Below are 17168 nucleotides of genomic sequence, written 5' to 3'. Positions count from 1 at the left end.
GATTGTGGTGCAGTAAGTGATGAACATGGGGAGTGATTTCATCAAAATACTGCCACATTTGAAAAGAGGTATGCCAGAAAGTGAAGCCCTATTATTTTAGCAGATCACTGCTGGACTGTCATACGGGATGTTCCCGAGTGTGTGTATAAACATCAAGCCAAGCGAAAACGGTCATCTTCTGAATTTATCTCTGAACAAAATATGTAATTGTATATACTGTACATATGGACATTTAACAATCGTAATCCTTTATATACATTTGTGACCAGTTAATTTATACATTTTCTTTTGTGCTTTACATAGTTCTGGTACAAAGTATTTTTGTACTTCCAGAATGGCACTGAAATTTATCAATGCATAACACATAACATAATTCAAGTAATTATTCACTTAAAATTTGTTATGCTGAATCTTGGAACATGAATGTATATTTAGTTTTTCTACTGAAATAAACATACCTAACTCAAAATCATGCAATTTACACACCTTCACTTCAAATTTGTTGTTCAGTGTAATTATAGGAATTATTTCTGCATTGGTTCACATATTTTGAAGGGGGAAAAAGTCATTGCTCCACTGCTCCACCTCATGTATCACTCAGCTGATGTTTTTATTAAATACTTCAAATAAAGTACTTATTTTTACAAAGACAGCTACCAACTGCCTACATACTGATAATGTTAAGATTGTCCAATTAAAAAATTACAGATACATGGAATTAGCAAGACTGAGTTCAAAAATTCTGATGAATTGTAATATACAGATCCATAGTCTATGTGGAAATTATTTTTACTTTTCATATGTGGTAGCGAAATGCACAGTTCATCCTGTAGTCATTCTTCTTATTCACTATAAATATCGTTACGAAATATAAGTATTGGCACATAAATGTACCTTGATCGCAAAAGGGGCTTCTGCAAGGTGTTATGTTATCGACATTACACAATAGTCCTATTGTATGCTTCGGTGGGATAAATACTTTTTTGGCCTTATCTATATTGCCCCTGCAGATGGTGCAACAGGACACTATTAAAAGTAAGTTTGCAAAGTATGCTAGAAGCCCTGTTTGTACGTCAACACAATGAGAGAGATTTCTATGAGCAAAAGAGACAGACTGTGCTCTTAAGTTAATTTATGCATATGCCAGTGCCACCACAGTAGTTCCTAGATGAAAAATGAAATATCATGCAGTGTATGTGGTTTGATCTCCACTTCTAGTACCTAAAAGTCATTTCTACTGGCTTGGGATTTCATAATGTGAGTTTTTGTAAATTATGAGTTAAGTTGTTGGCTGTGAACAAGATGTGAGCCTATTCCATTATATTCTAGCTGTGTCTGCTAAGGGTAGGTTTGGTCTCTTTATTAATATATTTATGATATCAGCAAACTTACAGTTTTTGTCCTCAGTAAATCATTTATATAGGCCAAGAATAAAAGTGGGCCAAGTGGCAAACAATGTGTGTTGTTATACTTAATATTTCCATCATATCATTTTCTAATGTGACCCTCTATTTCTGTTGTTATGATAGGACTCCATCCTTCAGGCCATTAATGCTGCACCATGTTAATTTCCCTAGAAAATTTTTTTGATGTACGTAATCTGGTACCGTGTGCCACAGAATTTGAATCCCCGCCAGACATCATGGACGTTGAAGACCCATAGAGGTCTCTGCACTATCATGCCGTAAGCTGTGGCAGCACACGCATCTTGGCCCGCATTTAGTGTGAAGGTGTCGCTGTGGAACATGTGGTTCCAGCGGCCAATAGCGGCGCCCCCGATAGAGTATTTAAGTGCCTGCCTCTCGCTCAGCCAGCGAGTCTAATCGTTGCGCGAGTCTCGACACATCGCCTCGACAACAGACAGCATGTTTACTATTCTTTGTTTTCATTACTAGTGAACGTCTTGGATTAGTTTGGTTGTCTCTGTCACTCTGTTTCTTCTTGCGTGTTGTCGTCGTAAGGTCTCTCTCCATCATCCGTCATTGTTTCGTGTCCATCCTTTCTATTCGTTTGTTTGTTCGCAGGCCACTCTCCGTTTGGTCCCGCTGCGCTTTCTCGGCCACCCCGAGACCAATACGGTCGCGGTTACAACTGGTTACAATACATAATCAAAGACTTCAGTAAGAGCACAGAAAATGCCAACAGAGTAATTTTTGTTTGGTTCTACCAGAACTAAATTTATGAGATTATATATTGTGTTCTCAATACAGAATCCTTTAAAGGAGGCAAGCTAAGCTATGGTTAGAAGATTATTCTCAGAAAATTAGAACTGCCATATGCTACTGTCTCAAAAAATTTGAGAATGCGAGGAGAGTGGGAGGTGACTCCAAATTAGAAGTCTGTTGCTTATTACACTTTTATAAATAGCAGTACTAGTCTGTTATTTAGTCTCAAGAAATGCATAATGATTTATTGACTAGTTACAAAGATAGCACAAGGGTGGCGCAGTCAAGTCGACACAAGATTTTAAATTTGGTTTAAGTACCATTGCAGCCAGAAACACTACCTAATGATTTTTGGGATTTTTCCAACACACGATATGGCAAAACTGATGTTTGGTGGTGGAGTATGCAATGCCTTTCTAATTAAATCTGATGGATGTGCCTTTGTTGTATCATTTTTTGATCCTGTGTTTTCAGCCAATGCAAGAAGGAATTCAATAAACTTAGTGGCAAATGAATTAAATTTAATATTATCGGTGTCACTGCTTATGACATCAGGGATATGAAAATCATTTGTCCTAAAGAGTTTATTTGTTTCACACCTAATAAAGCTCCAAATTGTCCTTGCCTTGATCTTTGAATTTTCACATTTTTCGTGCATAGTTTTTGTCTTTTTGATGACACAGTTAAGAATTTTGCAGTAGTGCTTGGGAGAACATAAGGCTTGATTGAAGCTAGTCCTCCCCAAAAAATAAAGCCCTCTCTTCCTAACACAAACACACTGACATTAGCCATTCTTTGTGTCAGCTTCTGACAAAATTGCTCCAGAACCATTCTAAAGAAAAACTGGATTCATAATATTGAGAGAATACTTTTACAAAAGGATTTAATTTTTGCTCTGGTGCCATTCTAAAGGAAAACTTGATTCATATTGATGTAAGACCATTTTAACAAGAGAACAAAATTTATCATATACTGTGTGACCTTTGTAGACTTCTTCCCATTTTTCATCCAGTAAATTCTCCCTGAATAGTGCAAAAATCAGCATTTACAATTCTATGAATCTCCCTCTTTCTTTCTTACACAAACCTGACTGATGGTGATATTTTATTGCTGATGCTGACACTTGCCCAACATTTTCATATAAATATTTAAATAAGAGGCACACACAGCTAGTTCATTAAAGATTTAAAAATAAAATTTGGTTTGATTCCCATGATAAAACAGATTTAGAAATAAAGTTTTAGTTGTAGTTGTACTATGACTTCCTATACGTCTTTCGGATGTTACTGTGGGGATCAAACCAATTCTGGACCTCGGTAACTCTGTGTCTTACCATTCAGAGTCCCCCCCTGCACACACACACACTGTTGTTCCTCATTGGTTAACTATGTATCCAAATTAGTTCACATGGAAGAGTGACTGCCACTCATTACTCTCTTGCAGTATACACACTGTAACACGATAATCATCAAAAAGACAAAAACTATGCACGAAAAATGTGAAAATTCTAAGATCAAGGCAAGGACAATTTGGAGCTTCATTAGGTGTGAAACAAATAAAACTTGTTAATTTCTTTTCTGCTTCTCTATCAAGCCTATTTGGTGGCTTGGTAGTCACAGTTCCAACTACGTCTGTCTTGATCACTATCTTCTCTTCTACTTCCACATTATCAGGTTTTCAAATTGCATCCATTAGCAAAAATACATTTTCCACTCTCATTCTTTTGGCTATGTCTCCCTTCAACAGAGACTTCTGTGCAGTTTTAACCATTATTAGTCTCAATTTTTCTCTTTCCCTGTCAGAAACAGGAGGCCTTGATTTAAAAAGCTAGCAATTTATGTCTTCCTGCATGTTTCCATTTGTTGCCCCTTGGGGAATAAATTTTCTCTGTTCATTCTGTAAATATCATCAAAACATATTTGTCATCAAGGAAATCAGTTGTAAACACTTTGGAGAATTCGTGATGATGAGCATTGAAACATGCAAAGTATTATCAAACTTTCTCTAATTAAAGTGGTCAATGATGGCTGAGACTTGCTCATATTAATCAAACAATGAAAAATCCAGGTTGAAATATCAACACTTCTGAAAAGGATAGATTGCTACTCATTGTAATTATGATAAACTGATTTGCAGATAGGCACAATGAAAAGACTGTTACACACTGAGCTTTTGACCAAAGCCTTCCTCAGAATAAAAAGAAAAACACATACACATTCACACAAGCAGGCACACCTCACGCACACATTACTGCTATCTCCAGTCAGTATGACCAGACTTATTATCCAATCAGTCACATTTTCAATATCTCGTAGTCACGAAATGTAACTAGTTTCAAAAATGAATAAGTTGTCATGCAAAATTATTTCTATTTGTGTTCAAATTTATTCTTCAAGTCTGTTATCACCTTTAATTCACTTGGGAGATGGATAAATAATTTATGACTATATAACATGTACATGAAACAGACAAAGATGTCGAAAGGATCCAATATGAGGCCATGTAATAATCATAGTACACAAAAAATGTTTAGTAATTATTATGATTTCCTGTAGTCATACAAAGGAACTTCAAATGATGATTTGAAAGTAAAATGAGTTTGTACAAAATTGTGATTAGTGAAGCTCGTAACATCATGCATCATTGTCATGATGAATTTCCACATTTATTTTAGTTCTTCATACACAATTCCTCATCACTAAACACTCAAAGATGAACAGGGTGCCAACCACTCATATAGTTATGATTAAACATAAGACTTAATGCTCTGATGAACTCAGAGCCATCCATTCAAGATTGTGTCACAAACCAAAATAATGAACTTTTCTGAAGAGTTGCAAATAAACAAATAGAGTGAATGTCCTGAACTAAAACAAAACTCTCATGACTAGAGCCTCAACTATTAAAGGGTGTACCTGTAACTAAAATAACACTCATCAATTTACCTGGTATGTTGATAATCCCTTATTACAATGAACCATGGTGTTATACATACAACTCAGAAAGCAGGAAACAAATGAGCTAATGGAAAGCTGCTTTTTCAAAAGTTCAAGAAATTAAAATATATGTTAAAGTGAATAGTTTTCACGGACTAACACTGCAAGCACTGTACAACCACAGTTTTGGACAAGTTTTGAAATATTTTCCAACTGGGAGTCAGATGTTTTGATAGGTGCATTATGCCCAATGGGTTTTATTTTGAAGGCATTTATTTTCAAAATTTGTATTAAATACAAAAATTTTAATAGAACAGATCCTTATTGCTTTTAGCCAATGGCCTTACTTAACTCTTGTGCAGATTTATAAAAAGGTAAAGTGATGTCAAATGCAAGATATGAAGTTGGTCAAATTATCACAAATTGATAAAATTAACTTACTGTCACAGATCCCAAAACATGCAACAAATTTGCTGATCGAGATGGTATTTCTCCACTACCCCACAGCACTTTCAGGAAATACTCTTTCACGCTTTTCCAGCTCACATCTACAGCACCATGTTTGGGTTCTGTGAGGTCAGTGTCTTCAAATGGGTCCACAGGAACCTAAAATAAATAAATAAATAAATATTATATATAAAAACAAAGATGAGGTGACTTACCGAACAAAAACGCTGGCAGGTCGATAGACACACAAACAAACACAAACATACACACAAAATTCAAGCTTTCGCAACAAATTGTTGCCTCATCAGGAAAGAGGGAAGGAGAGGGGAAGACGAAAGGAAGTGGGTTTTAAAGGAGAGGGTAAGGAGTCATTCCAATCCCGGGAGCGGAAAGACTTACCTTAGGGGGAAAAAAGGACAGGTATACACTCGCACACACGCACATATCCATCCACACATACAGACACAAGCAGACATATTTAAAGACAAAGAGTTTGGGCAGAGATGTCAGTCGAGGCAGAAGTGTAGAGGCAAAGAAGTTGTTGAAAGACAGGTGAGGTATGAGTGGCGGCAACTTGAAATTAGCGGAGATTGAGGCCTGGCGGATGACGAGAAGAGAGGATGTACTGAAGGGCAAGTTCCCATCTCCGGAGTTCGGATAGGTTGGTGTTGGTGGGAAGTATCCAGATAACCCGGACGGTGTAACACTGTGCCAAGATGTGCTGGCCGTGCACCAAGGCATGTTTAGCCACAGGGTGATCCTCATTACCAACAAACACTGTCTGCCTGTGTCCATTCATGCGAATGGACAGTTTGTTGCTGGTCATTCCCACATAGAATGCGTCACAGTGTAGGCAGGTCAGTTGGTAAATCACGTGGGTGCTTTCACACGTGGCTCTGCCTTTGATCGTGTACACCTTCCGGGTTACAGGACTGGAGTAGGTGGTGGTGGGAGGGTGCATGGGACAGGTTTTGCATCGGGGGCGGTTACAAGGATAGGAGCCAGAGGGTAGGGAAGGTGGTTTGGGGATTTCATAGGGATGAACTAACAGGTTACGAAGGTTAGGTGGACGGCGGAATGACACTCTTGGCGGAGTGGGGAGGATTTCATGAAGGATGGATCTCATTTCAGGGCAGGATTTGAGGAAGTCGTATCCCTGCTGGAGAGCCACATTCAGAGTCTGGTCCAGTCCCGGAAAGTATCCTGTCACAAGTGGGGCACTTTTGTGGTTCTTCTGTGGGGGATTCTGGGTTTGAGGGGACGAGGAAGTGGCTCTGGTTATTTGCTTCTGTACCAGGTCGGGAGGGTAGTTGCGGGATGCGAAAGCTGTTTTCAGGTTGTTGGTGTAATGATTCAGGGATTCCGGACTGGAGCAGATTCGTTTGCCACGAAGACCTAGGCTGTAGGGAAGGGACCGTTTGATGTGGAATGGGTGGCAGCTGTCATAATGGAGGTACTGTTGCTTGTTGGTGGGTTTGATGTGGACGGACGTGTGAAGTTGGCCATTGGACAGGTGGAGGTCAACGTCAAGGAAAGTGGCATGGGATTTGGAGTAGGACCAGGTGAAACTGATGGAACCAAAGGAGTTGAGGTTGGAGAGGAAATTCTGGAGTTCTTCTTCACTGTGAGTCCAGATCATGAAGATGTCATCAATAAATCTGTACCAAACTTTGGGTTGGCAGACTTGGGTAACCAAGAAGGCTTCCTCTAAGCGACCCATGAATAGGTTGGCGTACGAGGGGGCCATCCTGGTACCCATGGCTGTTCCCTTTAATTGTTGGTATGTCTGGCCTTCAAAAGTGAAGAAGTTGTGGGTCAGGATGAAGCTGGCTAAGGTGATGAGGAAAGAGGTTTTAGGTAGGGTGGCAGGTGATCGGCGTGAAAGGAAATGCTCCATCGCAGCGAGGCCCTGGACATGCGGAATATTTGTGTATAAGGACGTGGCATCAATGGTTACAAGGATGGTTTCCGGGGGTAACAGATTGGGTAAGGATTCCAGGCGTTCAAGGAAGTGGTTGGTGTCCTTGATGAAGGATGGGAGACTGCATGTAATGGGTTGAAGGTGTTGATCTACGTAGGCAGAGATACGTTCTGTGGGGGCTTGGTAACCAGCTACAATGGGGCGGCCGGGATGATTGGGTTTGTGGATTTTAGGAAGAAGGTAGAAGGTAGGGGTGCGGGGTGTCGGTGGGGTCAGGAGGTTGATGGAGTCAGGTGAAAGGTTTTGCAGGGGGCCTAAGGTTCTGAGGATTCCTTGAAGCTCCGCCTGGACATCGGGAATGGGGTTACCTTGGCAAACTTTGTATGTGGTGTTGTCTGAAAGCTGACGCAGTCCCTCAGCCACATACTCCCGACGATTAAGTACCACGGTCGTGGAACCCTTGTCCGCCGGAAGAATGACGATGGATCGGTCAGCCTTCAGATCACGGATAGCCTGGGCTTCAGCAGTGGTGATGTTGGGTGTAGGATTAAGGTTTTTTAAGAAGGATTGAGATGCAAGGCTGGAAGTCAGAAATTCCTGGAAGGTTTGGAGAGGGTGATTTTGAGGAAGAGGAGGTGGGTCCCGCTGTGACGGAGGACGGAACTGTTCCAGGCAGGGTTCAATTTGGATGGTGTCTTGAGGAGTCGGATCATCAGGAGTAGGATTAGGATCATTTTTCTTCGTGGCAAAGTGATACTTCCAGCAGAGAGTACGAGTGTAGGACAGTAAATAAATAAATAAATAAATAAAAAAAATTGGTATGAATGTACTCAAGATTTTCTACATCTACAGAAAAACTAATGATGAAAAACACAATTCTGCAGCAGAAAAACTTCCTCATTTGTCCTACTATTTTAAAATAAAACAAATTATGTGACTTATAATGCTTCATTTCCTGCTGCCCAGCCTAAATCAGTATGGCAATGTTGCCAAACAGTTCTAAACCACTGCAAAGTCCTGGATTAATCTATGAATCCTTATTCATGCCTTGAAAGTATTATGACTTTACAGAAGTTAACATTTAATGTCACAGTGACACACTAATTTCTCATCATATATTAAAATGTCATGTTCACAACAGGTAAAATTATCACCCTAGCTATAACATTAAGTAATCAGCATCCTTGTGATTTGCAGTTCAAATACCTTGATGTGAGACATGACACCTGAATAGAGCTATTAAAAGAAATAGGTTCAGTACTAAAAAAAAGGCCATGATAGCTACATGATAAAAACATGAAATGTATTTGCAGTTGCAAATAGAAACAACCATCAGCTGTATGAGGAAATGGCAACAACGAAAATTTGTGCCAGACCGGGACTCAAATATGCATTTCCCACTTTACACAAGCAGTTGCCTTATCCACTTTGGCTGTCTGTGCAAGACCCATGGCAAGACCCATGTCATCATTCCTGAACACAACCTGTACTCGTACACACATTATGTAATTCCTGTACACAAAGGGCATTTTAATTGAAAGTCGCTGCCTGGTGTTAGCAAATAAATATGATATTGGAGTGTCTGTGATGTTTAAGAGAACAATGAAATATTCCATCAGACACGCACACACGTCCAAAGGAACAGGCACTGTGGCAACTACAGGCGAAGAAACATTGCATTGTTCTTCTTCACAACACAGGCACTGCGTATTTATCCACTGATACCAGGTAGCAACGTTCAATTAAAATGTACTCCCCTGTACAAGAACTACATAATGTGTGTGAGAGCACACGTTGTGATGCAGGAATGGTGACATATGTGAGTTTGAGTCTGGTCATGGGTTATACACGGATATCCAAAGCAGTTAAGGTGACTGCTCGTATAAGATGGAAAATCTGAGTGTGAATACACTTAAGGTATTTCATAAAATTGCAACTTTCTTGCTAACAACACAAACACTGCAATATCATTTGTGATAAGTATTCTCCACTAATGAGTATGAAGAAGCCACATGACCTCATTTCGCATTAGGGAAGACTCTTTTTTGCTTACACCTCAATGGTAAAGTAGTTTCATCCATAATTTAGAAGGAATTAAGGGGGCCAACTCATATCATCACTCATACACCAGATACATGTAAGAAAAAGGCTACATTGGAAAATTCAAAAGTTTTGTGGAAAAAAAAAAAAAAAAAAAAAAAAAAAAAAAAAAAAAAAAAAAAACTAACTGCGAAAACTGCGATTGTAATACATTGTTATTCAATTATCATCATTTACACAAGCAATCACAGGTGAAATTTTTTGGGCACATTAGTGGTGTATGGTGACTGCCTCAACAGCAAAAGTGTTCTACGCAGTCTACTACTACTATCCACCACAACCCCACCAATGGAAAGATTTACTGCAAACTGTGGTGATATTGCTCCTTTTTATGTGGTTTTCTTACATTTCAGTTCTCTACTTGTTACTTAAATTTGAATAATATTAAGAAACATTTGTTATTTGTTTCTTGGCAATGTAAAAATTACCTGATATTTTTATAAATAAAATATGTGTACATACTGAGGTGATTTTTGTTCACATGATAAATACTGTGTTTATAGGAGACTCAAGAAAATATTAACTATCACCATTTCAAATTCTATTGAATAAAATACAAAAACCGCAAGCACGGGATAGTGACACTTCAGTTCAAAAAGTCAAACCTGTCAATAAGTGAAACATTTGCAAGAGAAAAAGGGAGAAGAGGGGGAGGGAGGGTAGTCACTTAACAGTACATTTTTGTGTCATAACCAACAGCCAATCCTAATTTCTCTTGTTGACTGTCTACCTCCTTTCAGTATTCATTATCATAGTTTTTACCATCATGTTCCCTCTTACTCATTTTTCAATTTTGTATTTTTCTTTTTATGTTCACAATAATTTGATTCCCTATGTCTGGATATTTTACATTCTCATTTTTTGTTCTAGTTTTGGCCTATAGCATCCATATCTCTGTGATGCTGATTTCCATATGTGTTGATTCTAAATTGTCATATTCTTAAATTTCATGAGTGAGAGGACCTAATAAACAGATGTTGCTACCTGACAGGTTACACGTGAAAGCTAGGCTGAAATAAATTCACTTGGATCAAATGTGGGAAAAAATTGACCTAAGTCCATAGCAGAATGATAAAACGCATAGGCTGGGAAGGAAGAAGGGGCCAACACAACAATAAAAAGGCAATATGCTTGTGTGGGCAAGAAATAATATGAATAATATGGAGGGTACGAGAGAATGATAATGTATGATTATGAGTGGCCACTGACTTCATTATGGAATATCATCCTAGTTAGTACAAATGTATTTCAAATGTAAGCTTTTCAATTAAGTCTTTATCTAACTGTGCTTAAATTTCACCCAGGGTCTACCTTACCCTGCTCAGCATTGGTGAATACGTTATATGTATGAGCCATGCTGCAGCTTGCGTTGGTGCTATTTGTCGGTTTCCACCCTCTCTTGGAGGCCAGACGATTCGTTTAGTTCACATGGTTGCAGTTGTTTGTCTTCTCCTCGTGTTGACTGGTGCCACTCGGTTTCGCAAACATGTCCTGTCCGTTAGTGGCAGCAGCGGCGGTTATCGGTATGTAGTAACTGTTGCCCTATCTTTGGGGCGACATCGTCGTTTTTCCGGGTCGTGTGAGTGTGCCAGTTCGGTTGGGGACTCGGGAGGACCTAGGTCCGCGCAGTGCCAGAATGTGCAGGGACTGCTGGCGGCACACATGGATTGCCATATGGAGGGCTGTGGTCATGAGGGTGGACGACCTCGTCGTAAGCCGCATCCAGCAAGCTCTAAGATGAGTGCATTTCAATCCACATAGAGAAACCTCCACCATTGTGATATCTAGCCATTCTCCAGTGACTTGGGTTCGTGTTGCTGCTCGTAGTGTCGCTGAGGCGAAGAGCAGTGAGTGGAGTGCTTGGGGAAGGAGGATCTGATTAGCTTTCCTTGACTTCTTATCACTATTTACTGCTTTCAACTTGTTATGTTCAACCAGCGGTAATTTATCTTGCCTGATGGCCGCTAACGCCCCAGTTACCTGCCCTGGGGGGGTAAGTGTATGTAGAGGCAGTGTACGCTTGCTCGCCTTGTCACTGCTGTCCAGTAAGGTGTGTAGTTTTGACAGCTCTCTTGATTGTAGGCCGGTTGGTGATTCTTCAACTCTGGTGGTAGTGACTAGTGATTCCTTTCTCGTTCTGAGTGCTCTAAGCACAGTATTCTGGGGAGTGCAGACCACCGATTCCAGTTTTGGCGTATTGTTCCATCATTGCATTTGTTTGTCGGATGTCAGGTAGCTTTGGCAAGATTATCATTAGTCATTTGTTAGACTGCCACTAGTCTGAATTACCATCTTGTGAAGTGAATGCAACTCTTGGTTGCCTATCTCATTGCTTGCGAAAGTGTTTGTTGTCGAACCTTCTCAGCGGTCGATTCTTGGAGCACCGTCTGTGGCCCTTTGGTTCTTGTAAGACGTGTGTTCTAAAAGGAGGTCTGATGGCCAGTAGTTCAGCATAACGCTCCTTCAGTCCACACCTTCTGCAGGTATAATCTGCCTCAGTACCCTTTAAGAAACTTATGTACTGGTCCTTGTGTTTTATTATTGTATTATTTATTACAATACCTTGTAATGCCTACATTAAAGATTATATATGTCTAGTTCATAGTTCTAGTCACCTTCTGGAATAAATCTAACAGTGTAGTGTTCAGTGGATGTTAAGGGTGGATGTTACAAAGTTTACCATCATCTTATTTCACCTGTGTGGTGATCAGTTGCTTGTTTTTTTTTTTATGTTTGCTATTGTATATGCTATTTTACAGCAGGTTTCTAAATTTTTTATACTATTACTGTTCCTGACATGTAAGGCCTTCACTCATGATTGTGGTCACTTGCTTTAAAATTCTAATTTGGTATTTGTATTTACACAGTAAGCCTTTAAAACCTTATTACTGCCATTTTCTGCTGTGTTTGTGGCAACTTGCCTTTAATATTTAAATGCCTGTAATTTGTAAGTTGCACCAAGTTTTACACAATTCTTAATTTATTGCCATTCCTGGTGTGTAAGGCCTTCCGTCCAGATCACAGTGGCTTGCTTTCAAAACATTATTTGCTGTATCTGTATTTAACGGTGATTTGCTAAATTGTAACTCTCTGAAAACACTATTATTTACACAGCTGTTTATTCCTTCATTAATAACATGTGGTATTTTAATTTATTGCTGAGTCTGGAATTACTGGTTTAAAATAAATTGTGTGTAACTATAAAACCAATAGTAACTGATTACGGCCCCATCCACAATCGTAACCGAATCCTGCCTTCCCTTGACTACCACGTTTCAATGTATTATAGGGCACAGGAACATTTTGCAGCTGATATAAGATGACATCTAGTTACCAATAGCGTTGAAGACAAATGTAGCCTGTACCTTGGCCTCCGAGGTCACCTAACCTCAATCCTTTGGAATTTTCTGTCTCGAGTCATCTCAAAAGTTAAGTTTACAGCACTCTCATTGACACAGTTGAAGAACTCGGACAGCAGATTGTACAGTCTTTTAAGATTTACAGAATGATACAGGGATGTTTGAAATAAATCATAAATCTGCAGAGACGAGTACAGTTTTGCATCCAAATGTGAAGATGACACAAGGAGCACCTTCTTTAGAAGGTAGGAGTTTACAGCAATTTGTAACATGTAACATGCCAAAGTGGTAATGTATTTCTTGAGAATATATACCTTAAGTGAAATCTGAGCCTAAAGACATAGAGACTTAATCAGACACCTCTGGCACCCCACTCTGCTTGATGCCCCAAGTGGCCACTCAGGCCCTTGGACCTTAAATCAGTCCTGTCCCTACCTCCTTTCATGAAAAATATGTGGGAGGCCAAACTGTTAGTTAACCACTATTTAAGCTTGAATTTCCCCAATTGCAGTGTCATCATCATTTCATGACATGCATGTAAGAGAAAGTAATATACTACTTGACCCTTCTTGGAACATTTGCTCTCCAGAACTCTTACAGTTTACCCTCTAATTTTTCAAATATTTATCTTCCACATTCTTCTGGGAAGGGGTGGGGAGGTGAACTGAATTACTTAGTCAGTAACACATTCCCTAGATCATCTGAACAATTTTTATTGAAATTATGTGGAGCAAGTCAGTTTTTTATGATATTGTACACGTGTGTTAATATTAATGAACATATTTTTTAGTCCAACTCAGGCTATTACATTTAAAAATTAATTGTCTTTTTTTATAGGATTCTAATTTTTAAATAAAAACTTGGCCATGGAATTCAAGTAGTTGTCCAGGAGATATGATTTTACATTAGATTTGTGATATGAATTGAGGTATTTAGATTTGTGATAGGAATTGAGGTATTTAATTTATATGCCTTTCATTTCTACTCAGACTGTTCCTGTTCTTTCAGCTGCTATGTGATACTACTGTTCTGCCTCAAATACTGATTGTACTCATGAATGATTTTCATTTGTGATTGTATTGTTATCAACACAAAAGGAAAGGGGACTGCTTGTATTCCCATGGAAAGTATTTGTCATGGTGTATAAGTGCACAGCTAAATTTTTTACCTTGAACTATTCTAAACAATATGACAGGATTAATCAAAATTATAAACGCTGTGTGAATGGTTGGGCAATTTACTACAGATGTGTTCTTGTGTGCCAGCAGAAGATAAAAATGGTATGTAGCCTCACAGAAAATAACATGTGAAATGCTACAAGCAATAGAAGGAATAAGAGTACATGAGCGTGTGGACTCAAATGTTGACCATCACTAACTGAACAAATCTGGTAAGCTGCCAGCATCAGTCTCATTTCACATGTGTCAGATCTCGCACGACATTTTCTGGTGGAGCACAAAGCATGTCTCTAGTAAGCAGCTAGACCACAGCCCCTAACTTGATCAATTTCTGTAAAACATAGTAGTTTGTAAGTTTTAAGTTTCCTGTTGAAAAAGAGTTGCATACTAATACACAAAAGTCAATAGTTCTTTAGTAATGCAAGCAGCCTTGTTTCTTTCACATTGACATGCTACAACATGATGTGTATTGCGATGAAATAACCATTAACGGGGAGCAAAAAACACATCTACATTTTCTACAAAAACTTTAAGTTTTAATGATAAATATTAATTACATTTTCCCAATAGTAACTGTAACATAACATGAGGTAACAAACCACTACCTTAAGTAATAGCTTTAATACTACAGTAGAAACCTAACCCATGAAATGTATTATATATAACACGGAACAAAAGTGAAAAACAAAAGTTGTTACACGTTCTTGACATTTTGATATCAAATATACAGACAAATGAGTGAAATAAGTAAAGAAGCTTATGAACAGACAGTAAAATTGTGCTAGATCAGGACTTGAACTTTGCAACATTCTTGCAGACAACATTTTTACCAACTTCAGGCCTCACTTTGTCAGTACTTCCACCTAATCTTGCAAACTCTACAACAACTCTCCTACGTATAATCCTTGAAAAAGGGATGTGTCTGATTGTTTTTCAATAATGATTAAGTTGCTTCACAATGAAGTGTTCACTATGATGAAACTTTGTAACAAGTGAAAAGTGTGTCATACCAATCCTTTACTTTCCACATGCAACAATCTTGGCAACGGGGCATCTAAGCATGGCCATAGCTCACTCAGTTCCACTATAGCACACACTCTGCTGCAGAGTAAAAAATTATTCTTGAATAATTCCAGCTAGGCATGGATGACAGCTGCGAAACTTGGAAGAGTAGGAAAGAGGTTCTAGCAGACTGAAGCTTTGAGTCAGGCTGTTAATAGCTTCCTTGGTAAGAGCAATGCCTTTGAAAATTAAATTTCTGGGAATCCCTATCTATTACACAATTTTAATTTGTCGGGGATATGCTTTACAATGGACACTTCACTGGAAGTAAGATTCATTTCAATAAGGGGAAAAAATGCTAGAATATCATGACACACCACATATACGAAAGGAACAATGTGAAAATAAATATCTGTCATGCTCTAACGGGGAGCTATGGGAAATAAGAGAGCAACTGACCATACCCCAACTCACTTAACCTCACATATTCATTTCTCATCAACCTCAAGTTAATAAGTTAAAGAACAGTACTCCTAAAAAATTTTATGTTACCCTCGTGAGAAACAGATGAAAGTAAAGTCATAATCCTTAGACATATAAAATTATCCTAAAGAAGCAAGAAAATGTGCCTTACTGAATACAGAAGACAGTCAATACATAGAGTAAAAGAAACTTCCAGTAGAATCTTTGTTTTTATCTCCAAGAGAGACATGAAAATTTAATGTATGTCTTAGTACACAACTGGAGCTGCAAACCACTATTCTGGCAACTTATTAATTTATAATATGTTGTACTGCTGTATTAATTAATGTTCAACTTTTTACAGCATTACACAATGGAAAACCCAGGACAGAATAATGACAATATTATGAAGAAGATAGATTGCTACTCACAATACAGCAGAGATGTTAAGTCACAGACAGCCACAACAAAAAGACTGTCAAACAAGTAAGCTTTTGGACAGAAAGGCTTTCATCTGAATTGGACAACATATGCATACTCTCAGGAGTCTGGTCTCGGCAGCCAAAGACTGCGTTCTTGTGTGTGTGTGTGTGTGTGTGTGTGTGTGTGTGTGTGTGTGTCTGCGCGGGTGCACGCGCATGCGTGCGCGCCTGTGAGTGTGTTGTCTAATTCAGATGAAGGCCTTTTTGGTCAAAGGCTTACTTGTTTGTTATGCCTCTTTGCTACTCAACATCTCCAATATATGGTGAGTAGCACTCTTATCTTCCACATAATATTTTTTACAGCATTATATATTTTTGCCTCTCTTCTCTTTAAATTTCCACGATAAACCTCAAGTTCCAAAAGATCAACAACAAATTCATTTGTATCTCTACTGCATTTGTCCTGTTAGTTACTTCTGCATGCAAGATTAATTTGAAAAACTTTATATAATTTAAAATCTTTTTGACACCAAGTACACAAACATTGCACTAGAATTAAGATTTTTTTCGTAATTCTACAAATATATTGTGGAAGAATGACTGTTTATTGTCACTGATTAAGCTGATATTGGTGAAATTATATCTGTATGATACCTACAACAGGCATAGTATGATGATGATGATGATGATGATGATGAGGTCGCATACTCCAAGGAGCATAGGGGACGGGCACTGCCGACTAGGCAAGGTCCTAGTGTAGGTGGTTTGCCATTGCCTTCCTCTGACCGTAATGAGGATGAATGATGATGAGATGATGATGATGATGATGAACACAACACAACAACACCCTGTCATCTCGAGGCAGGGAAAATCCCTAACTCCGCTGGGAATCGAACCCAAGACCCCGTGCGCGGGAAGTGAGAATGCTACCGCAAGACTACGAGCTGTAAACACAGGTATAGTATGTAGGGGACCAAAGAACAGGAACATCAGGAACCTAGTTCCTGGAATTTTAACCTTTGAGCAAGCACGCTGTTTTTCGTAGCAAGAGCAGGCACAGGGTATACTTTGTACACATGTAAAAAAAATAGCTGTCTTTATGTTGTCAAGATAAATATGTATGAGACAAATCACAGTTTACACTTAGTTTAATTGGACAATGATAAAATAAACTTA

The 17168-nt window shown here is 38.7% G+C and overlaps 1 protein-coding gene across 7 annotated transcripts in view; it reads right to left on the bottom strand.

Moving 5' to 3' along the window:
* Positions 1–17168, bottom strand: part of LOC124777828 (transmembrane protein 94) — a 495418-nt gene that overhangs the window by 368833 nt on the left and 109417 nt on the right. For all 7 annotated transcript variants that reach the window (XM_047253357.1, XM_047253355.1, XM_047253356.1 and 4 more), the window contains one exon: positions 5543–5707. In XM_047253357.1, the coding sequence (XP_047109313.1) occupies positions 5543–5707 (165 nt within the window). The remainder of the gene's footprint in view (positions 1–5542; positions 5708–17168) is intronic.

This window comes from Schistocerca piceifrons, chromosome 2, assembly GCF_021461385.2.
Source record: "Schistocerca piceifrons isolate TAMUIC-IGC-003096 chromosome 2, iqSchPice1.1, whole genome shotgun sequence".
NCBI classification, from domain to species: Eukaryota; Metazoa; Arthropoda; class Insecta; order Orthoptera; family Acrididae; genus Schistocerca; species Schistocerca piceifrons.
Note: the sequence above shows the minus strand (reverse complement) of the source record. Positions and strands in the feature narration are given on the sequence as shown.